At 45.6% G+C, this 23,915-nt stretch overlaps 2 protein-coding genes across 3 annotated transcripts; both read right to left on the minus strand.

Annotated features, from left to right (window-relative positions):
* Positions 1–71: 71 nt before the first annotated feature.
* On the minus strand, positions 72–12,547 carry dusp13a (dual specificity phosphatase 13a). Of its 2 annotated transcripts, XM_072491654.1 has the most exons (5): positions 12,400–12,499; positions 6,987–7,070; positions 5,361–5,522; positions 2,495–2,715; positions 72–1,339 (listed from the first exon to the last, which is right to left on the minus strand). In XM_072491654.1, the coding sequence occupies exons 2-5, from the start codon at positions 7,046–7,048 to the stop codon at positions 1,140–1,142; spliced, it is 645 nt and encodes a 214-aa protein (XP_072347755.1). In that variant the 5' UTR covers positions 7,049–7,070; positions 12,400–12,499; the 3' UTR covers positions 72–1,139. The 2 variants fall into 2 exon arrangements, with proteins under 2 accessions (XP_072347755.1, XP_072347756.1); XM_072491655.1 differs by lacking the exon at positions 6,987–7,070 and having other exon boundaries at positions 12,400–12,547.
* Positions 12,548–12,972: 425 nt separating this feature from the next.
* Positions 12,973–18,739, minus strand: LOC140403584 (dual specificity phosphatase 29). The gene is made up of 3 exons (XM_072491656.1): positions 18,259–18,739; positions 15,807–16,024; positions 12,973–14,292 (listed from the first exon to the last, which is right to left on the minus strand). Exons 1-3 carry the CDS (start codon positions 18,426–18,428, stop codon positions 14,060–14,062), a joined length of 621 nt encoding a protein of 206 aa, XP_072347757.1. The 5' UTR covers positions 18,429–18,739; the 3' UTR covers positions 12,973–14,059.
* Positions 18,740–23,915: the final 5,176 nt, after the last annotated feature.

The following is a 23,915-nucleotide window of genomic DNA, read 5'->3' on the forward strand; positions in this document are numbered from 1 at the left end:
AAAACAATTCCAGAATGGATGAATGGAAACAACATTTTGAAACGTTCGCAATAAATTGGAACTGCGGAATATTTGATGGTTGATTATAACCCATTGCAATTTATTAATACTTTTATCAATAAATACATAACGTGAGTAAACATCCTGCAAATCAGTCAGAAATACTAAGGAAAAATGGTTGCGGGCGTCTTCGTAAATGCTTAGCATGTATTAGACCTGAGAAAAACCTTTGAGCTTCTCTGACTCTCAATGTGATGTTTATCTGTGGACATTCCTGCTGTGTTAATGGAAAAGCTGTTCCCACTTGGAACACAGAGTAGAGTTTCCCCACATCTCCAATCCAGTCAACATTAAGTTCAAATAAACATGGCCGCCCACAAACCATTAACTGCTTTATTGGGTCAGCACTGATTCAGCTGATAGTACTATTGCCTCTGTCACAGGGTTCTCGAGTTTACATCCCATCTAGTACTTAAGCACAACAAATTAGGCAGATGTGTCCTTTGGATAAAACATTAACATTAAGATCCCTCTCCATGGATCTAAAAAAAAAAATCACCTTTTGAAGATGGAGGAGTTCACCCCCAGGGTCCTCGACGATTCTTGTAAATCAATTAACATTACACAGGCAGATTATCTGATCATTTTCACTTTGCTGTTTGCGGGAGCTTGCTGTGCGTAAATTGGCTGCTGAGTTTCCTACATTACAACAGTGACTACACTTTAAAAGTGCCTCAATGACTGTAAAGTGCTTTGGAGCAATGTGGCGGTCATTAAACGCACCAGAGAAATTCACATCTTTATGAATTCCTCAAACTGTAGCAAATGGATGACTGTCTTAGAGGCATCACACCAAACCACCAATCTCTGAACTCTCGACTCCACGACATCAGTGTTCAGGATCCCTGAACCTTTTTAACTGACCCAAGAGATAAACAAAAACAGTAAGGTTTGGTGCCTATAAAGCTTCATTAACCTAATTAACAACAGTGCATCAGTTTACAGAAATCCAAGAAGGTCTTGAACTAAATTGAAAGTCTAAGGTTCATTAAATCTCCGTTTATTTTTGCTGTGTAGAATTCCTTTCTGTCAGTTACTTTGTAAATGAGGCAATCACCTCTTTAGCATTCGAGGTCCAGTCATCTTCTCCGTTCCCGCATGAGGGCTCTGTCGAGCTCTCGGAGTTGACTGAGGAAGCCGTTGTTGGGTGAGACGTTTCGATGAGCGCTCACTGTTTTAATCGCCTCAACAAGAGTCATCTTTTCACAGATCATTAAAAACGCAAGGACCAGGGTTGCTGCTCGACTGATTCCCATAGCACAGTGAACAAACACTTTACCTGCAAAACAGGATAGATACCCATATCAGGTTAGGTGGATTGGCCATGCTAAATTTCGCCTTGGTATCTAACGGTGTGCAATTTGGTTGGGGTTACGGGTTCTGGGTTCAGGGTGCGGGAGTGGGCCAAGGGAGGGTGCTCTTTCAGTGGGTCAGTGCAGACTCGATGGGCTGAATGGCCTTCTCCTGCAGGATAGGGATTCTATGGATAAGCACACATGTGCACAGAACATTGGATGTAGGAATGATTGATTTTCTAAATTGGTGACCAATGATGTGAGGTGATTACTTTGCGAACTTGCTCATATTATCCCATAATAGTAGCTTTCTATTGGACCCTATTGAAATCTCTTGCAATGATTTTTAAATTGTTAAATAAAGAATGGCCTAATTCTGTTCCTATATCTTCATCTTATCTTAATCTTACCGTAACCTTATCTGTGTCTTATGTATGTCTTATCTGTATCCTATCTTTGTCTTATCTTCATCTTATCTTTATCTTATCTATATCTAATCTTTATCTTATCTTTTGAAGGGAAACTGAGTGCTACAATGAGTGCTACAAAGAAAATGGCGATGAGGCCAGAATCCAATCAGCCATGAACTCATTGAATGGCGGGGCAGGCTGGATGGGCCAACGGCCTACCCCTGTATGTATGCATAGGTTCGAGAAGCAGAATGGTAAATCGTTCACTCTACATTTTATAATCCTTCAAATCCAAGGATAAATTAACAAATTGTCAATTATCAATATGGACAGGAGGCTTATACACCATAGCAACCATTAGTTCAGATCAAAGCTGCTTTAATGTGCATCATTTCCCTGTCTGTCAGTGCAACAATCAGAGTCTGGGGTTCTCAGAGTGGCCTATTCAGGGTTCAGGTCCTATGGACTAACTTACCTTCCACCGGGTCAAGCAAAGAGTTAAACGCGCACAGTTTGTACTCGGTGAAATTCCAATTTGTTTCTGTGCGTTAAGGAGGGCCATTTCTGCCGAGGGCACTGGAGTATCCCTTCATTGCCTATTCATGATCGATTATCATTATTTATTCCACCGTGGGGATTAATGGGTTAAAAATAGGCACAACAGGAAGAAGCCGAGTGAGAAGATCAACTTCTGACCTTGCTTTCAAATGACATTAAACATCTGCTTACCACCACGTGCGTTGAGTCCAGCTCTGATGAATTTAGCAGCTGAGTAGAAAAAGGGACTAAGATTGAAATTTGGATCATCGTAAGCTTCCACCCCATAGTAATTTATTCCCATGTCCTTGTAATATGTGGCTCCAGTGTTCACATTGAACCGTCCATCGGCAGCATTGAGAATGTGTGTAATTCTCATTGTCTTTAGAGTTGCCTTATCTCGAGCTGTCCTCCTGGGGAGCATTAAATCATTATTTTCATATTATTTAGAACATTAGTAGCTGATAGCATCTTGTTTGGCTCTGATGATTGGCAGTTTCACTGCCACGAACATGGGTTGGATTTTCACCCAGCTGGGAGTCCTTTAAAAATGGTGGGCAGGTCCCAATTCCAGGATTCCCCACCTCATTCCTGGGGTTTTTGATTTCTAAAATGGCTGCTTACTGGTGGGAGCTGGTTCTGGTTAAAGTCCCATACCCTGCGCTCCTGATCTGGCAGGACAGGCATGTTCTAGTCAATTTCCATGGAGCTGGGCCAGGTTTTCAAAGAGTCGTGGCTCATTGCACCTCAGAGGGGACCTTATCTTGGGTAAATAAACATTGTGAAATTGACAGTGTAGATCAGAGAACCAGAGCTGTTAATCAAGCAATGTTTTTCCCTGGTGCTCAGGTGTTTCAACATCTGCTTACTGGGTTTACAGCCAAACCTCATTATGTATTCTTGACTTGAGAGTCCAGACATCCATTAGAGTACTAAAACATTTGAGTGCCACAGAAAATATTTATTCACGGTTATAGGTCTCACATGCTTACGGTTTCTGCCATTGATATATTAAAGTGTCTGGATGATTGACACTTTTATTGGGCTATTGTAAAAGGAGTTTTTTTTTAAGAAAGTGGAAAGTTATCAATTAAAGCTTTTTTTTTACACATCCTAATGTCATTACCGAGTTCATTGGTTCTTTCTGGTTATAGGGGGTGAATGGGCATGGAAGGACCATAGCTTGGTATGGAAGGCATGAGGGGCTATTGGAGGTGTTTGGGGGGGCATGAGGTGGCATGAATGGGGCATGTGGGGGTGTGATTGCCGGAGGGCCTTTCTGTTTTTATTTTACAGCACAGAGACGAGCCTTTCAGCACCCAGCAGCCTCGTGGCTACACTCAAACCTTTTCCATGGTCAGCCAATCCAACTACAGCCAGCATGTAACTCCTCACAACGGAAATCTCATGGAAGGCCGGGAACTTTCCCAATTCCTGCTATCCGCCACGAGGCTGAGAATCCATGCCCACATTGACCCAGAACTTGCTGGATTGGGTCATCTCGCAGGTGTCAAAGGAAAATACAGCACAGGAACAGGCCTTTCGACCCTCCAAGCCTGTGCTGACCATGTGACTGTCTGAACTAAAACCTTCAACCTTCCGGGGTCTGTATCCCTCTATTCCCATCCATTGATGTAATTGTTAAAACGCCCTTTAAACGTCACCATTGTACCCGTTTCCACCACCTCCCCGAGCAGTGCGTTCCAGGCACTCACTACTCTGTAAAAAAGCATCCCTCGCACATCTCCTCTAAACTTTGCTCCTCGCACTTTAAATTTATGTCCCCTAGTAATCGACTTTTCCACCCTGGGAAACAGCTTCTGACTATCCACTCTGTCCATGCCACTATTTATCATGTCACCCCTCAACCTCCATCGTTCCAGTGAAAACAATCTGAGTTCATCCAACCTCCCCTCATAGCTAAAACCCTCCAGACCAGCCGACATCCTGGTAAACCTCCTCTGTACCCTCTCCAAAGCCTCCACACCCTTCTGGTAGTGTGGCGGCCAGAATTGTGCGCAATATTCCAAGTGTGGCCCAACTAAGGTTCTGTACAGTTGCAGCATGATTTGCCAATACTCAATGCCCAGGCCGATGAAGGCAAGCATGCCGTATGCCTTCTTGACTACCTTATTCACATGTGATCTCTGGACCTGTACGCCCAGATCCCTCTGCCTGTCAATACTCTTAAGGGTTCAAACTTGTGTTTTGGTGCAACTCGCCAGTTGGGTGGGTAAAATAATCACCTGGCTTTGATGTTGGCAGTTAAACCCTTGGAGTTAGGTTTGTGGGGGTGGTGCGTGGTCATGCTCCATATTAAGTTCAGTGAGAAAATAAACTTACTTGCCTTGTCTACTATTGGATATGCTGCTGTGAAGCTAATCTACTTTCTCACCAATTGCAGAACAGAATTCCTAAACAGGTTCCAGGCTCTCGGTATCATAAGCAAGGGAACCTAGCACCCAGTTAAGGCAGTCCTGAATATTGCCTGAGCTAATGTACCGTCAGATGTATTTCAGGCACAATAGTTTGGGTAGAGCATGGCATTAATCCTATGCACTGAAACAAAATGAACCAATGATGTTATAGATACATTTAAAAAACACCTTAAAAAGATCATTGAAACTAACTGTAACAATTCAGTGAACATCTCCACTGTTCCCAAAAACTGGGCAGGTGGGTAGTTAAAATTAAGCAGATTGTTTGCTGCCCAGATCCTGATCAGCTCCAATTTTAATGGGGAAAGCTGTGCAGGCAAATGAGATAGCCACCAAAAGCTGGCGAGAGCCTGAGAATTTCATGCCGCATTAACCTGCCGTGTCGTAAGCTAAGATAAGTTTTAAACTTACTTTGGGGGGGCTTGGAGGGGCATCAATGACCCTTTGGGTCCTATACCTGACCCACGCTCCCCCGCCACCTCTCCGTCCTCCCAATCACCCACCCCCACCTCCATCCTCAACCTCACAGGAAACCAGCCCCTTGTTAAAATACCCTCCTCCCTACTTTTCATGGAACAAAGACAGATAATTGAGTAATGTTTTTCAAGCTGTGCTCTTACGCATCTCCGAGGTGTAGGTTTGGCCAAACCTGATCCACATGCCGACTTCCTGATTTTGTCCACAGGAGATGGTTGAGTTCCGATATATTTGGAGGCTCATAATCCTCACTTCTCATCTTCAGACTGGACCTTGACACAAAGTCCTTCTTTAACGCTTCCATCCTGAAACGCAAGGTTTATTAATATTATTATTCCTTTGGACGTTGTACATCTCTGTTTCTGTAGCATGTCATTTTGCTTTAAAAAAGGTAAAGAATAAATGCCCTAGGAAAGGAACAGAAATGAGTGTTGAATCAGTTTAAGAGCTCCTACCTTTTCTCTTCCTACAATTCAATTAGAAACATGCAATACAAAGTCTTCATCTGATATGTTGCTGCATCTGCTGGCTTTCAATTTTACCATTGATACATGCCTTTGATAGTTAGTTAGGCTGTTGCATGCTCTCTTTATCTAAAAGTATTTAGAAACATAGAAAACAGAAACAGGAGGAGGCCATTCGGCCCTTCGAGCCTGCTCCGCCATTCATTATGATCATGGCCAATCATCAAGTTCAATACCCTCATCCCGCCTTCCCCCCATATCCCTTGATCCCTTCAGCCCCAAGAGCTATATCTAATTCCTTCTTGAAATTATACAATGTTCTGGCCTCAATTGAACTGCACACAATATTCCAGGTGTGGCCTCACCAAGGCGCTATATAATCTTACAGGACATCCCTGCTCCTGTACTCGAATCCTCTCATTATGAAGGCCAACATACCATTTGCCTTCTTTACCGCCTGCTGTACCTGCATGCTTACCTTCAGCGACTGGTGTACGAGGACACCCAGGTCTCGTTCCGCATTCCCCTCTCCTAATTTATGGCCATTCAGATAATAGTCTGCCGTCTTGCTTTTGCTGCCAAAGTGGATAACCTTGTATTCATCCAAATTATACTGCATCCGCCATTCATTTGTCCACTCATTCAACCAAATCACACTGAAGGATCTCTGCATCCTCCTCATACCTCACCCTCCTACACAACTTGGTGTCATCCGCAAATTTGGAGATATTACATTTTGTTCCCTCATCTAAATCAGTAATATATATTGTGAATAGCTGGGGTCCCAGCACTGATCCCTGCGGTACACCACTAGTCACTGCCTACCAATTTGAAAAAGACCTGTTAATTCCTACTCTGTTTCCTGTCTGCCAACCAGTTTCCTATCCACCTCAATACACACCACATCCACTGGTTTCCCCTCGTCAACTCTACCAGTTACATCCTCAAAGAATTCCTGTAGCTTTGTCAAGCATGATTTCCCCTTCATAAATCCATGTTGTCTCTGTCTGACCCTGCCACTCTTTTCTAAGTGCTCTGATACACACGTCCTCACAAATAGGTGGATAAATTTGCTAAACATAAAATCGAGAGTTGGTGTATTTATATTTCTTATACCAGGAATACGTCATGATATAGGATTTCCCCTTCCCTCACTAACCTGGAGCTCTCTATCAACCTGAAAAAGGAGCTCAGATCAGACCGCCCCCAACTCTAAACCCCCCCCCCCCCCCCCCCACGAATGCCCCAACCACCTCCAACCAGTATTGACATTTCTGCCTGTTGAGTATAGGATGTCCCTCTTACCGCCCCCTGACTGCACCAGTCTGGTCACTGAATCGCGACGCACTCGATGCCTGGCTCCCCATTGATGGTCTTGTCTGAGATACTCTGGCACAACAACAAACAAAACATGTGGATCATTATGCATGCTCACCTAGTGTAATACGTCACATTCCTTGGGGTCTATTGAACAAAGAACAAAGAACAAAGAAATGTACAGCACAGGAACAGGCCCTTCGGCCCTCCAAGCCCGTGCCGACCATACTGCCCGATTAAACTACAATCTTCTACACTTCCTGGGTCCGTATCCTTCTATTCCCATCCTATTCATATATTTGTCAAGATGCCCCTTAAATGTCCCTATCGTCCCTGCGTTATGCCCGAAGATACCCCAACAACCCTGCGTTAGCAGAGACCAAATTCCAAAGGGATTGCACAAAGGGACTTAACATTTCTATGGAAGACTTTGGCCAATGGAGAAGACCCATCTGAGAGGACAAGGGACCCTGAAACCTCTGGTAAACTTATTAATGGAAGAACCATTAACCATCTCAGGAATCCAGACCAGCAATATACATCCTTTGTCCCAACTAATAGGAAGAAGTGGGAGTTTTGTCACATGATTCCCCCAAGCTGCTGGAACCTGTAATATTGGCATGTGAAGCTAAAAGAGCAGCCTGCCATCTTGCATCAACCAAACAGCAGCAGAACCCGAGCTCTGACCAGGTTTAAAGCCGCTGGCCCTCATCTACATGGTTTGGAGGAGAAGCTCTGAATCAGTGCCTATGATCAGACTAATTTATCTCGATGGGCTACTCCTATCGTAGACGTTAGCGCTACCAGAAAAGTGGATTACCCTTCATCACCTTCGGCCAGATGGAGTGGCACTCATGGGGGTCTCCAAGTGAATCAGAGGCCCCCAGTTGCATGCCCTTTGGGCAGGATGGTGCCTTGGCACTGCTGGTGCCACCTGGGTATCCTTGCAATACCAGTCTGCCACCCTGGCAATGCCACCTGGGTGCAAGCCTGGCACTGTCTTGGTGCCCAGATGACACTGCAACATCCAGGATGCCAGGCTGGCATTTTCTACACGCGCGATTGGGCTTGTGTTGTCCACTTGGGTGTTGGGGGGCGGGGGGCAAGGTGCTAGAGGATCTCCCATGTTGCGTTCAGGCTGTAAGGTCGGGATGTTTTTGGGGGTGTCTGAGACCAGGATGCCATATAAAAATGACACCCCCACCTCTTGCTACAACGAGGAGTTCCGGTGAGCGGAACTCCCCGCTGTAAAAAATTAGGCTATGTGTGGCCCCTGGCCGTGCGTTCCCTGTTTAGGCCCCTTATTCAAAGCGAGTCGCGTTGAATGCCACGTGTTTTTCAGCACTGCGAGCGCCGGGAAGCACGAGGCTAAACTCGCTCGTTCAGGGACTTTTTCCCTCCTGGGAAGATCGTGCCCTATGATTCTATAAACATCTTATTTGCAGTTTTCTAAGTTTGCAAGGACTCCCGGCCTGTCTTTTGTAAATTCTCTGACCCTGTCAAACCTGACTCTCTAAAAGGAGAAATGGCTGTCACAGGAAGGAACATTAGGACAAGAATTAGCCATTCTTCCCTCGAGTTTGTTTTGCCATTTTCTATTAGACCGGGGCTAGTTTAACCCTTAACTCTGTTTCCATGTCTTTGCTCCACAGCTTTTGTCACCTTATACTACATGAATGGATCAATCTCAATCTTGTACATTGTCGTTCACTCAGCATCTCCCCAGCCATCTGGCGAACAGGATTCCAAATTTCCACTCCCCTCTGTGTGAATAAAATGCTGCCTAATTTCGCTCCTGAATGACCTCGGGCTAACTTTGAGCTTTGTTCTTGCGTCCCTACCAGGGGATTTCGATTCGCTGCCTCTCGCCCTAAAATGTTCTCACCGCACATCCTCCTTCGCCAACACACAGTTCACCATGAGCCTAAGCTGAAAAACGAATGTAGTCTTTAACAATTTTCAATGCCTATGTAGCATTGTGTCTCATTAAGATGGAGGAAAGTCCACATTCTGAAAGAATATTTGATTCTCGTGTATCTCGGGCGGTGGTGGTGGTTGGGGGGAGGGGGGGGGGATCTGAAGTTAGTTCCTTTTGTACAACTCTTACCTCTGTATTTTTCTTACTGTTCAGTTTATCTCACATTTTCCCCTTTATTAGTCATTCAATCCCACGGATGAGAGAGGAAAACAATCCGGGGTATATGGTACTCCATCATGTCTAGCGTTGCTGCCCTGCCATTGGGCAGTGGTAACAGTAATTAAAGCAAAATGAGATAGAATCCATCTGCTTTTCCCATTTACTGCCGTGAAGATCAATGAGGACATTAACCTATGTCCTTATGTCTAGAGCCTCTGCCTGGGCAAAACTCTGCCAGTAATTAATGGAATGAACTATTACTATCAGATTACTTTTACATGCAGCTTTTACCTCAAATATGTTAATTATTGTCTGAATCATTGCACAGACTTATGTCGTTGATTGTTATCCTATAAGTGTCTACTGTTGGAAATGGCAGTCTAGTGGCTGAAGTTACTCTAGTTACAGATATTAATTCTCTTCATCTGTAACAGAACATCTACCCAGACATGAAGATTTTCAGTAAAGGGCAAAACCATAGACATGTTTGAATGTTCAACAAGGGTTCAACTTTACCCAATCTTCAGAGAAGCACCCTCAACCGCCATCATTGTGTGAAGCCTTTCATTTCTTAAAGTACCAATCCTTCTGGGGATTTTGTCACACTTCAGTGCTCTCTAGGCCGACAGACTAATGCAATCCTGAGGGATTATTGTAACAGTCGAGGGTGTCACCCTTTGGGTGAAATGTAAGACTGAGGCCCGCCTGCTCTCTCAGGAGGAGCAGGACATTTCGCAGGTGTCCTGACATCTATCTCTGAGCTAACACCTACAATTGAATAATTTCCAAAGAAGAATCATTTTCGACTTGAAACGTTAACTCTGTTTCTCTCAGGGCGGCACATGGCGCAGTGGTTAGCACTGCTGCCTTACGGTGCCAAGGACCTGGGTTCAATACTTTCTTTTCAATAAACTTGGAGTACCCGATTTTCTTTTTCAATTAAGGGGCAATTTAGCTTGGCCAATCCACCTACCCTCACATCTTCTTGGGTTGTGGGGGTGAGACCCACGCAGACACGAGGAGAATGTGCAAACTCTACACGGACAGTGACCCGGGGCTGGAATCGAACCCGGGTCCTCGGCGCCATGTGGCAGCAGTGCGAACCACTGCGCCACCGTGCTGCCCTCCCGGGTTTGATCCTGGCCCCGGGTCGCTGTGTGGTTTTCACATTCCCCCCGTGTCTGCGTGGGTCTCACCCCCACAACCCAAAGATGTGCAGGGTAGGGGAATTAGCCACTCTAAATTGCCCCTTAATTTGAAAAGAAAACTCTGTTTCTCCCTCCACAGAAGCTGCTAGACAAGTTGAGTTTTTCCAGCAGTTTAAGTTTTTATTTCCGTTCTCCAGCATCTGCAGTATCTTGCTTTGATTAACATTGAACGGATGAGCTGGCCATTTACCTCCCTATCATTTTTGGAAGCTCACTGTGTGCATATTAACGGTAGTGTTTCCGACGTTTCAACAGTTCAAAAAGTGCATTGGCTGTAAAGTACTTTGGGACATTGCAAAAGATTTATAATATGTAAATACAAGAGTTCTTTCAGAAAGTAAGTCACAGCATTGTATCAAATTATGGGCATCCTTGTAGCTAAGACTGTCCCCTTTCTGGGCCTGTGCTAAGTTTGGTTATCTGAGTAGGAGCTGTGGTCCGGATCTACGACTGGCTTCTATTTATTGCATATGCAACATTAGAAACCAGATCAAAGACACAGTAAATGTAATTGTGACCAATTATAGAATTCTCACCCTGACTTTAATCCCCAGATGCATAAAAATAAACCCACATTAAGAAAGCAATGTGGATTTCTTCAGGCCTTTCTGTTGAATAAGGTTTCAGCAAAGTTTAAAAATAATCAAAGAATAACTTGTGGAAACCATACCAGTTATTTGTTTGTGATCAAAATTTATTAGGTTGAATATTTTGCTTACATTAGTCACTTTCTTTGTGATGTATGAATGAAGGATTTGTCATATGAGGAACGGTTGAGGACTTGTTGGAGTTCAGAAGGATGAGGGGGGATCTCATTGAAACTTGCAGAATACTGAGAGGCCTGGATAGAGTGGACGTGGAGAGGATGTTTCCCCTAGTAGGAAAAACTAGAACCAGAGGGCACAGCCTCAGATTGAAGGGACGATCCTTTAAAACTGAGATGAGGAGGAATTTCTTCAGCCAGAGGGTGGTGAATCTGTGGAACACTTTGCCACAGAAGGTTGTGGAGGCCAAGCCGGGGATGAGAACATATCAGCCATGATTGGATGGCAGAGCAGACTCGATGGGCCAAATGGTCTAATTCTGCTCTTATGCCTTATGGTTTTATGGTATTGAGGGTAGTTAAATGACTGCCTAAAGTTACTGAGACATGGGAGGAATTTTATTTTCTGACCAAGGGATATACCTACGGGTGTATCTTTTATTTGTTTGTAACTCAGGACAGTAACCTCTACATTACTTCTTCAATGATCAGGTGTTGACAGTGATATTAGGAAATCCAGGCAGATGTGAATTTGCATTCTAATGCCTTGTGACAGTCCATCATAGCACTGAGCCATGGGTACTCAGCATTTACCAACTTGTTTAATTCATTTGTTTTTGTGGGACATGCTGGGTACATGTTTTTGTAGCCATGGTTGACCATATAGATCATAGGATCCCGACAGTGCAGAAGGAGGCCATTTGGCCCATCGGGTCTGCACCGACACTTCAAAAGAGTGCCCTACCGAGGCCCACTCCCCTGCCCTATCCCCGTAACCCCACCTAACCAGGACACCAAGGGGAAATTTAGCATGGCCAATCCACCTAACCTAGAAAGTAAAAGTAAAGCAAAATTGCCGTAGTCCCAAACAACCATGGGCTGCTTTTCCCCTGTGAGGGGGAAGAGCTGACTGGTGGTGATTTAACCTGAGGGTCACCACACCTCGGGCGAGGGGCAAGGTTGAGAAGGCGGGGCCCTCATGAATAACCTTAGCCTAACCTAAAACAACGATGAACACCTAACTCATTGACTGTTAAGAGGTTTGAGACAGGGGAACAAAGATCAGACAATGGCCAAGGTTAGGAAAATCAACCACATTTCGCTTTCTAGCCGCTGAACGTCAAACATTTGTTCCACTAAAACGCAACTACCAGCTTCTCAAGTGTAGAATCATTTTTGTCAGTAGGTTTATCGAATCACAGAATCATAGAATCCCTACAGTGCAGAAGGAGCTGAGCTGACATGAACATGGTCTCGAACCCCCATTAAGAGAGAAGTTGTTTATGAACTTACCGTCTTTGGTTCGTATGTCAGGCTGTGAATGTGGTTTTGCAGGCTCCTCTTCCTTACTCTGTTCGCCAGTTAAGAAGCGATACAGTGTACACTCCCTCCCCTCTCAGTTTACTGGGTGAAACATGTGACACCGTGTCTGAGCGCAATGTCCCCTTCCAACCCACACAAAGGGTCTCGAGTTACGGCCAGAAGTCAGCTTGGGTTACTGCCAGGATGCAAGAGATGGGACTAACGGCTGATTAAACCAGGCCAGCATATAGAAAGGGTGGGGGGGGGGTGGGGGGGGCTTTGAAGAGATGCAATGGAAAGGATTGTTAAAATTCCGCTAAGTTAGAAGACGAGGAGAAAAAAAATGTTTTGGGAAATCCTCCTTTTTGAATCCGAGTACGAAGAGTCGTCATATTGAAATTACAAAGAACCGATAGGAGAATGATTTGCTCTCTTCTCTTACGTTGTAAGTTGCAAACAACATTTTTAAAGTATCAAATATTGTAGAAGGCACAGAATATTCCAAAAGGAGTGAGCCAGGGAAAAGCCTGGACTAAGCGGGAAATTCCATAAATAGTCCATAAATATGGTCATTCAGTCAGAATGATAATAATCTTTATTAGTATCACAAGTAGACTTATACTAACACTGCAATGAAGTTACTATGAAAATCCTCCGGCGCCTGTTCGGGTACACGGAGGGAGAATTCAGAATGTCCAATTCCCCTTACAAGCACTTCTTTCGGGACTGTGGGAGGAAACCGGAGCACCTGGAGGAAACCCACGCAGATAACTATCCAACCAGAATAATTAACCTCCACGATATTCTGACATATTCTTTAATGTTACAATGTTATTGCACACTGAATCATTCGCATCAATTTGTGCTTTAATTTTGATGGTTCCCAAAAGAAAACACCCAACTATTTCTTAATTCCTAATCTCAGCTGTAGGTTCGGAAGAGAACATTTCCCAACAGAAGCAATCAAACAAATTGCCCCCGGGGACTGCTGTCAAATATCACCTTGAATTGAATACAAATGTTGTCCACTTTGTTTCACCATTCGCGGGACTTTGCCAGGAATCCTCCGGGGTGTCCTCGGGGATGGGGATAGGTGCAGTCATATCCGAGAAATGGGCATTTACAAACACCAAAAAGAGCTGAATAGATGGAAAGGACTCTCTGCTCCTTTGATAGGGCAAGTCGGCAGTGCAGAGAGATGCAGAGCATAGTTTTGAAGTAACTGTAAGCTCCCTGAAAGGATTGTATTATTTTTAATAACTAATGCCATTAGGCCGTCATTGCCCCACCCTGCAGTTGAGAAACATTTAGGGGTGGCACAATGATTAGCACTGCTGCCTCACAGCGCCAGGGTCCCAGGTTCGATTCCGACCTCGGGTGACTACATGGAGTTTGCACTTTCTCCCCGTGTCTGCGTGGGTTTCCTCCGGGTGCTCTGGTTTTCCCCTACAGTCCAAAGATGTGCGGGTTAGGTGGATTGGACGTGCTAAATTGCCCCTTAAGGTGGGATTGCAGGAATAGGGTGGGGATTGGGCTTAGGTTGGATGGTCTTTCCAAGGGTCGGTGCAGATCTGACGGGCTGAATGAGATTGATGGGATTCTGTGATCTACGAAATCCTTCGGCAAAAGGCAACAACGCTGCTCCCATCGGTTACCCCTCAGCAATCTGAGCACCTTTTGTGGACTGGAGTCTCTTCTCTTTATTTAACTTTATGTCCAACTGGCGTAACTGTTGCAGAAACCCCCGGTTGGGTGAAACAGGTCTGTATAAAATGAGCCGGTTTACTGCATCGAGCAGGCGGCGATTGTGGTAAATCATAAGGTAGGCCAGTACCAGCGAGGTTGAACGGCTCATGCCAGGAATGCAGTGCACCAGTAACTTTGCTGCAAGAGAAAGATAATAATAATGGCTGTGAGTTTGGATTCTACAACTATTGGCTATCAGACTACAGGCAATCAGCCTACAGGCAATAAGGCAACAGAAAATCAGTCTACAGGCAATCAGACTATAAGCAATCAGACTACAGGCAATCAGACTATAAGCAATCAGTCTACAGGCAATCAGACTACAGGCAATCAGACTACAGGCAATCAGACTACAGGCAATCAGAATCAAGTCACATAAATATTGCATTCTAAATGAGATGGATGAAAGGTGATCTTATAGAAACATGCAAGATCCCGTAGGATTGATAGGTTGGTCACCAGGAGGATGTTCTTGTGTGAGGGACCAGAACCAGGCGATACAGTTTGAACCAGAGGGCCGTCGTTTGAGACGGAGATGAGGAGAATATTTTTCTCTCAGAGGGTCATTAGTCTGTGGCGTTCTGTTCCCCAGAGGGCAATGGAGGCTGGGTCATTGAATTGATTCAAAGCTGAGTTAGATATTTAAGAGCCAAGGGAGTCGAGGGGTATGGGGGGAACCAACAAGAAAATCATAGACTCATAGAGATATTGACCAGATTAACTAGCAGATTTAGTAGACACTCTGCCTGTAGGTATTTTAAATGAGGGTTTTTAAAATAACATTATTGACTCAAATATAAAATAGAATTTGTAACACTTTATTACATTTATCACAATAGGAAAGAACTAACCGCACTAAGAAAATCCCAATGGGGTATGAACCTAGCACAGCGCTCCATTAGTACAAGGTGCTGAACAATATAGTCTCTGCAGGACATCTTCAAAGGTGTTGCCTGGACTGGAGAATTTTAGTTTTGTTTGAATGTGTGGGCCCTTTACTTTATTTTGTGCATGGCTGTCAAGCACAGTAACGCGTGTGCAGCCAGAGCAACAACTTTCCGACTGCTGGGGGCACATTAACGGTAATGTTTTCGGGCCAAGCCTGGAATTCTGTGATTACAATATAGAGCATTTAAAACTTGTCCACTTCTCTGTTTTCCCAGCATACTTATTGGAATTGTTTAATCGATTTGTGCTTTTAATCTGTAGCATGTGTGAGCACTGTCTATGCACACAAGGGTAAACTTTGTGATACCCTGGCTGCCGGTGGAGACTTGGAGTTCATCGACTGAATAAGGGATAATTGCAGGCCTAAAAATGTTTCTATCAGTGTTGTAGCTGGTCTTGATAAGCTGCACAACAGTCATCTCCCCTCTAGCTCAGCTTCTCTTCCCCAACTAGCTGAACATCTAGCCTTTGATTGACACCTTCCTCTGACATCAGAGGCTTCACAAGGAGATGCAGGTGCTCTCCGCGTCTCTTTGCCAATCCACAATGTGCCAATGGACCCCACCACATGACTGTGCCAAAAAGGTCAAAGTTTATATTTGATAAACTATGGCATACATTTGCTGATTGGGTATTTCCATATAATAAAGAGATTTACCAACAGCAGCCCATTGAAATACAGCAAGTGTGAAAACATGCCTTACCATCTGGAGCACTCAGTGTTTGATGAATCTGTTCAGCAGCAGTGTAGAAATATACACTCAGGTCAAATTCTGGGGAATCATCAGCCGCTATGCCGTAGTAATGTATTTTCTTGCCGTAGAAGATTTGATCTCCCACACTACCCCATTTGGAATGTGCAACGTTTAACACATGAGTGATCCCCATCTTCTTTAATTGTTTTTTGTCATGGGCTATCACCCTACAACGAGAACAGAATGATCATGTCAGACAACACTGTGAAGTTGTACAATTTACTGTAAAGATCAGGAGAGCCTGTGGCATTGTCTCTGGTGTGCACTGGGCAGCTCAGTCAGCGGTACTGCCGGAGGGTTCAGTATTAGGCTCCTTGCTTTCCGTGGGAGAGATATATCAATGTCGGATTGGAGTGAGTATGGTGATGCTGCAAAATGATGATTATAAAGAGGAAAGCTGTAGACTGCAGGAAGCTATCAATGGACTAGTCGGCTGGGTGGAACAGTGGCAAATGGGGCTTAATCTGGAGAGCTGTGAGATGATTAATTTTGGGAAATCTAACCAGGAGAAGGAATACACAACGAATAAGAGTATACCAAGAAAAGTCAAAGAAAAGAAAGACCTTGGGCTGCATGTCCACATATCCCTGAAGGTGGCAGGGCAGTGTGGTCAAGGAGGCACACAGGACAATAGTCCATTATTAACCGAGGTATTGAGATAAGAGCGGGGGGGGGGGGGGGGGGGGAGATATGCTGGAATTGTATCACTAATAAGGTCACAGCTGGGATACAGTGTGCAGTCCTGATCAGCGCACTGATGGCACTTGAGAGGGTACAGAGGAGATCTTCAAAGGTGTTGCCTGGACTGGAGAATTTTAGTTTTGTTGAAAGATTGGATAGGCTGGGGTTATTTTGTTTAGAACAGAGGAGACTTAATTGAATTTAAGTCTTAATAAAATTATGTAGGGCTTTGAGAGAGCGAGAGGGAGAGAATAGAAAGGCCCGAGTTCCCTTAGTAGAAGAGCCTGGAATGGGACATACACTTAGGGTCAGTTGCAGGAGACTTTAAAGGGCTTTCAAATGGACTCCTTTCCAGCCAGAAGTCTGTGGGGCTCTACAACGCACTGCCTGAGTGGTGGAGACAGAAACCCTTAACATTTTAAAAGTACTTGAATATGTACTTGAAGGACTGTGACCTATGAATCAATGGACCAAAAACCGGAAAGTGGGATTTTGTCAGCTGGCATGAATTGCTTGTGGTTCTGTACATTTCTACAATTGAGAGGAATTGGCCTCAGTTCTTGTTTCTGATTTTATCCCCAGTGGAAAATATTAGATGAGATCAGGGTTGGCAGTGATGCCTCACTCAACCAAACAGTCGACATCCATTCACTGTCTAACCTCATATACAAGATATTGGTGAGTCACTGCCTGTCGAACCTCCAGATAAGATGGTGCAAAGTGGAGCAAAAATTTTATTTTCAGCAACAAATGTGTAGGTTTACATTTCAAATTTCTTGTTGATACAGAAAATAGAAGTCTCCATTTGAATCTTAACTGAAGAACTACAAGATATTGTGAATACGGGAGTGGATTGAAATGAAAATTGCTTATTGTCACAAGTTGGCTTTAAATGAAGTTACTGTGAAAAGCCCCTAGTCGGGGAGGCTGGAACGGGGATTGAACCCTCGCTGCTAGCCTGCCTTGGTCTGCTTTAAAAGCCAGCTATTTAGCCCTGTGCTGAACCAGCCCCTTTGACATTCTAGGGGTGGCGTAGTTATGAGAATTGAGCTGTGGATGATTGAGGGTGATTCACTGATCGAGCAATTCTGAGTGTTCTGTCACCTCGAACTTGGTTAGCTATCATTGAATCGAATGGTGGAACACGCTCAAGGTGTTGACGGGCCACCTCCAGCCACTGCCTTTCTGATCCAGGAGTTGCTGGCAGGGGCGGGGGGGGGGGGGGAGAGTATGAGTGTGAGGAGAATGCCAGCTTTGATAGATTTATTGAATGTCATTGGGACAGCAGTGATGGTTCGCATCTAGGCCACGAGAGTGATTCTTACCAATAAAACTTTCAGCAGAAACCTCACTCTCCTCACAAGGAATAGGTCGTCTCCCTCCCCCCACCAATTCCGATAAATTACAAGACCAAATAATAGCATATTTAACCCCTGCCGCCACCGCGGGTTACTGATTGACAAGCTACCAGCCACCATTTGTGTGAACTGTGGGACATTTAGAACTCCCCGGTTTGTTCTTCAATTTATCCATTGTTTAATCTACATGGAACTACCGCCGAGTATTTCCTTCTATAGTAAACAGTTTAAAATATACAGTAACGCTGATTCAATTTGTGCTGATTTTTAGTGCCAATGTATTTGCTGAAAGAAATCTGTACTGAGTAACTTGCCCCGAGTGTTATTTATACTATCTCTGCAGCATGTGGAAGCATACGTACAAATCTCCAATATATAGGTTGGGCCACACTTCATCCGCATGGTTCAGCTGGGCTCTCCCACTCTCCAGGATTCTCTCCAGCTCTATAACAGAAGGTGTTGTTGAATCACAGATTGTGTTACCAATGGAGAGATTAAGACTGTCTCCGGATAGAGATTCTGCTGCTGACATGGCCCTCTGTTTTTCCGGGAATATTGCTTTTCAAGGCTCGTCGGTGATACTTCCCAACATTCGCTGTTTAAATGTTTATTACTGTGAGTGCGACGATGCCGATCTCCCTTTGACATTTGCAAACAGCTGTCATTCTCTGCTCCATATTATGCTGCCACTTGCCAATTTAGAACAGACTCCATTTTCTGCAGCACATCATTTACAGTTCCGCTTTTAACACAAAGCATATCACAGGAGACTTCAGTAAATTCAGAATTGCAGAATGACAGAGTGCCACAGTTAGTTGCAAGAAAGAAGTTGCAGTTTGACCAGTTGACAATGGGAAGGGCGGTGGGTCAGCTGAGGTGGTCACGGGGGGGACGGGGGAGGTGGGGGGGGGAGGATATGAGTCAGTTTTTAGATGGGTTGGACTTCCTGGAGTTGGAGGAGGGGCCGAGGCAGGCGCTGGAGGAGTTAGGGCTAAAGGAGGTGATGGAGTGCATTGGCATGATAGATTGGGTAAGGCACCAGGGCCGGATAGCTTCCTGGCGGAATTTTATCAGCAGTTCACTATGGAAGTTGCCCCCCACATTTTGGGCATGTTTAATGCAGCGGTGGGGGGGTGGGGGGGTGTTGCTGGATGCGCTGGCGCAGGCGTCGATTTTGCTGATACTGAAAAAGGGGAGGGATCCATTAGAGGCCCATCTCACTGCTGAATACGGATGTGAAAGTCCTGGCAAAGGTATTGGTGAGCGGGTTGGAGGGGTCTGTACCAGAGGTGGTCTCGGAGGATCAAACGGGGTTTGTGAAGGGGAGGCGCCTAGTAACATTAGGAGGTTGTTCAATGTAATTATGACCCCATCGGGGGTGGCGGGGGGGGGGGGGGGGGGGGGGGGGGGGATTGTATCAATGGACACAGAGAAGGCCTTTGACTGGATAGAAGATGAACATTCTGCCAAGATTCCTATTTGTGCTTCAGTCCCTCCCGATTTCCTCCCCGAGGCCTTTTTTCGGAAGGTATATGCGTTCATCTCGGGTGTGGGTGGGGAAAGTGCCGAGAGTGAAGAGGTCTCTGTTGCAAAGGAAGAGGTGGGATGGGGAGCAGGTGCTCCCAAATTTGTTGCATTACTGTTGGGCAGCGAATGTGGAGAAGGTGAGATGATGGTGGGGGGAGGGGGAGGGAGCAGATTGGGTCAGGTTAGAGGAGGGGTCTTGCAAGGGGACGAGCCTGAGGGCTCTGGTGATGGCCCCGCTGCCGTCGTCACGAGGAAGTATACGAGGAGTCCAGTGGTGGAGTCATCTAGAAAAATTGGAACCAGCTGAGGACACACTTTAAACTGGGCCACATGTCGATGATGACTCCACTGTGTGGCAATCATAAGTTTTATAATAATAATCTTCATTGTCACAAGTGGGCTTACATTAACACTGCAATGAAGTTACTGTGAAAAGCCCCTAGTCGCCACATTCCGGCACCTGTTCGGGTACACGGAGGGAGAGTTCAGAATGTCCAATTCACCTGACAGCACGTCTTTCGGGACTTGTGGGAGGAAACCGGAGCACCCGGAGGAAACCCACGCAGACACGGGGAGAACGTGCAGACTCCGCACAGACAGTGACCCAAGTCGGGTATCGAACTTGGGAGGCTGGCGCTGTGAAGCAACAGTGCTAACCACTGTGCTACCATGCCGTTTATGCCAGGGGGTTGGATGGGATGTATAGGAGATGGAGGGAGGAGGGGTTAGAGCGTGTCAGGGACATGTTTGCAGAGGGGAGATTTTCTGGGCTAGGCGAACTGTGGGAGAGGTTTGGGCTTTTAAAAAATTAATTTACGGGATGTGGGCGAGGCTGGTTAGGCCGGCATTTATTGCCCATCCCGAGTTGCCCTTCATAAGGTGGTGGTGAGCTGCCTTCTTGAACCGCTGCAATCTTGAGGTGTAGGTACACCCACTGTGCTGTTAGGGAGGGAGTTCCTGGATTTTGACCCAGCGACCGTGAAGGAACGGCCGATATATTTCATAGTCAGCATGGTGAGTGACTTGGAGGGGAACCTCCAGCTGGTGGGATTCCCAGGTATCTGCTGCTCTTGTCCTTCTAGATGGTAGTGGTCATGAGTATGGAAGCTGCTTAATTTATTGAACTTCTTGAATTCAGACTCAGTGGCACTATCAAAGTCATAAACTGCATTTAAGTATGGTTCCTGACAAGTAACTGGCTGTCTGTCCCCACTTAGCTTGATTGTTCATTGTCTCACAGAAATTCAAACTGAACTTTGTTTTAAAAATAGCTAGCTCGAAGCGTCACGACCATTAGCCCGCTATACAAAATCCCTAGAAATAAAATACTACTATCAAAGTCTTGCACTCCCTATCTCTGAACCCTCCTCCAGCCCTACAATCATCCAAGATCTCTGCCTCCCTTCAGTTCCAGTTTTTATCACTTGACTTTTTAGTCATTCTGCTGTTGGCAGCCAAGTCTTCAGCTGCCACAGCCCTAAGCTCTGAATTCCCCTCCTTACATCTTCCTGTCTTTCTGCCTCTCTCTTCTCCTCTAAGATGTTCCTTAAAATTAGCCTCTCAGATCGAACTTTTGTCACCCGAACCAATGTCTCTTCACGGTGCCGAATTTAGTGTCTGTCTGCTCACGCTCCTGTGAAGCACCTTGCCACGTTTTGCCACGTTAAAGGTGATCTAGAAATACAAGTTGTCGCTGTTTTCAAATATTAATGAGCAGTTTCAAGAGTGAATTAGACGGTGGACCGTTAGTTACCTTTGGTCAAGGTTGTCAATTTCCGTATTAACTAATCTATGTGCGTGCAGAGGATTTTATAAATTGTAACTGTGTTTGATACTTGTGCTCTTCAGCTCTTTGGTCAGAGCATCAATAAAATAACTTGATTGTGTTTACGTTATTTTGAAAGCATTTGAAAGACCCAGATCCATATCTTTCCTGAGCCTTTCATTCACCAAAGAAAACAAACTGGATTCAGAGAGTCTTCAATTCTAGAACTCGGTGCCCTGGATTCATCGCTTCCATTTTTCTCGGAATGATCTCTGAAATACCAATGTCCAATTGGGAGGTGCCTTTCCCAAATTTCACTCAGTTCTGAAAGTGACTTCGCTATTAGGTTATCTGAGCTTATGATCATCTATTTCACTGATAAACTCAATTTGTGTCCTTGGGGTGACATGGGAAAAGGGGAGTGGTGGTATTTATTGCCCACTGTAGAAGGGACTTTAGTTGGCAGATTATTTGCCTTAATACCCTGTATTCATTTTAACCAGCTGCTTGACTATATTTCATGGAAATAGGCACTGGCAAAGCATGATGGATATTTAGCCTTATTTTTAATCAAGAAGTTCTGTATGAAACAGTCAGAAGGTCATACAATGTAAACAAGCGTACAGCTGCTCATTGTTTTGTTGACAGCAGACAATTATTATTTTTCTTAGGCGAGGAACTCAAGGCCTGTTATTAAACTCGAACTCCGGCCTGCTTGCTTTTCTGTCTTTTTGCTAATCTAAAGAATGCCTTTTGTCCGAGATATTGCTTACTGTATCATATAAATTTCTTGCCTTACCTATGTGATGTGTTGGGTACTCTGCTACACAGACGAACCAACATGGTTGCGAATGGTACAACTCAGTTTTATTGCTAACATTTATTTACAGTGGTAAACTGGTTACTGAGGTTCGATCATAACCCTAGAATCTGTGGACCTATTCCTAATACTATCTTGGAGTGGCACTCAGCACATGGTGGATGTCTGCGTGGCTTGCTGTGAGCTCTGTGCCCTGAGCTGTCTCCTGCTGAAATGCCCAGGAAGTGTCGTGTTCCCTGTTTTGTAGTGTGTATGCTCTTGCCTGTGATTGGCTGTGGTGTTATGTGTGTGTTGATTGGTCCATTGATCTGTCCATCAGTATGTATGTATGTTTGTACCATGATGTTTACCTGAATATCATGACATCCCTCCTTTTTTTACAAGAACATGTGCCTATGTAGTTATAAATAGAGATGTGTACTGAGTGCAGCTGGATGTGTGTGTGTGCAATATCTACAGCATGTACATGGGGCTAAACTATATACAAGGGGCGATGTTGGTGTGACATAGCAATGAGGTTATCCCATAAACAAAGAACGGGGAAATGTTAAACGACAAAACGAACTCCTGTAACGACAAGGAAGAACAGAAACATATTAACACAGTGGTATTATGAGTTCAATGTACAAACAGGCTCATAAGTCCAGTCTAGTAGGTGGGTGACGAATTCGGGTTGACCGCCTCAAGGGTGGGTCTGGATCCACCGGCTGAGGAATGGGCCTGGCCACGGGTGATGACGGAAGGGGCATGGTGGCAGGAAGCTCCACAAAGTCGATATCAGGAACAACAGGAGGGCGTGGTGCCGGTGTAAGTTCCCATAGCGAGCGTGGAAGTAGGCGATGAGCCCGGCGATTGCGCCTACGAATGGATCCATCAGGCATGCGAACCAGGAACGAGCGGGGAGTCACTCGTCGGAGAACTTCGGCAGGTGCTGACCAGCCACCTTCTGGTAGGTGGATGCGGACGTCGTCTCCAGGCGCCAGAGCGGGAAGATCAGTTGCCCGTGTGTCATATGCCATCTTCTGGCGAACGCGCTGCTGTTGCATTCTGTGTAGTACCGGAACATGGTTGGTTGTGGGTACCAGAATGGATGGCACAGTGGTCCTGAGGGCGCGACCCATCAACAGCTGGCCTGGTGAGAGGACAGTGGCTAGTGGGGCCGAGCGACAGGCCAGCAGGGCTAGGCAGAAATCCGATCCGGCAGCAGCAGGCTTGCAGAGGAGCCGCTTGACGATGTGAACGCCCTTCTCCGCCTTTCCATTGGACTGGGGATGCAGAGGGCTGGACATCACATGTGTGAAGCCATATGAAGCAGCAAAGGATGACCATTCCTGGCTGGCAAAACAGGGCCATTGTCCGACATGACAGTAATCAGAATGCCGTGGCGAGCAAAGGTGTCTTTGCAGGCCCTTATGACAGCGGACGATGTCAAATCGTGCAGGCGTATGACCTCTGGATAGTTTGAAAAGTAATCAATGATGATTACATAGTCCCTGCTGAGCGCGTGAAAAAGGTCCACACCCACCTTCGCCCAGGGGGACGTCACCAGCTCATGGGGCTGAAGCGTCTCAGGAGGTTGGCAGGTGGGGCAGTTGAGCACCATATTGGCAATGTCATCACTGATGCCCGGCCAGTATACTGCCTCTCGGGCCCTCCGTCTGCACTTCTCGACCCCCAGATGGCCTTCGTGTAGTTGGTCAAGGACCAGCTTGTGCATGCTGTGCGGAATCACAATCCGGTCCAGCTTTAGAAGGACACCATCAATGACGGCCAAGTCGTCTCGGACATTGTAGAACTGCGGGCACTGTCCTTTGATCCACCCTCCCGTCATGTGGCGCATCACCCGTTGTAGAAGGGGGTCAGCCGCAGTCTCCCGGCGAATACGGGCCAGACTGGAGTCGTCAGCT

This window comes from Scyliorhinus torazame, chromosome 28 (assembly GCF_047496885.1).
Source record: "Scyliorhinus torazame isolate Kashiwa2021f chromosome 28, sScyTor2.1, whole genome shotgun sequence".
Classification (NCBI taxonomy): Eukaryota; Metazoa; Chordata; class Chondrichthyes; order Carcharhiniformes; family Scyliorhinidae; genus Scyliorhinus; species Scyliorhinus torazame.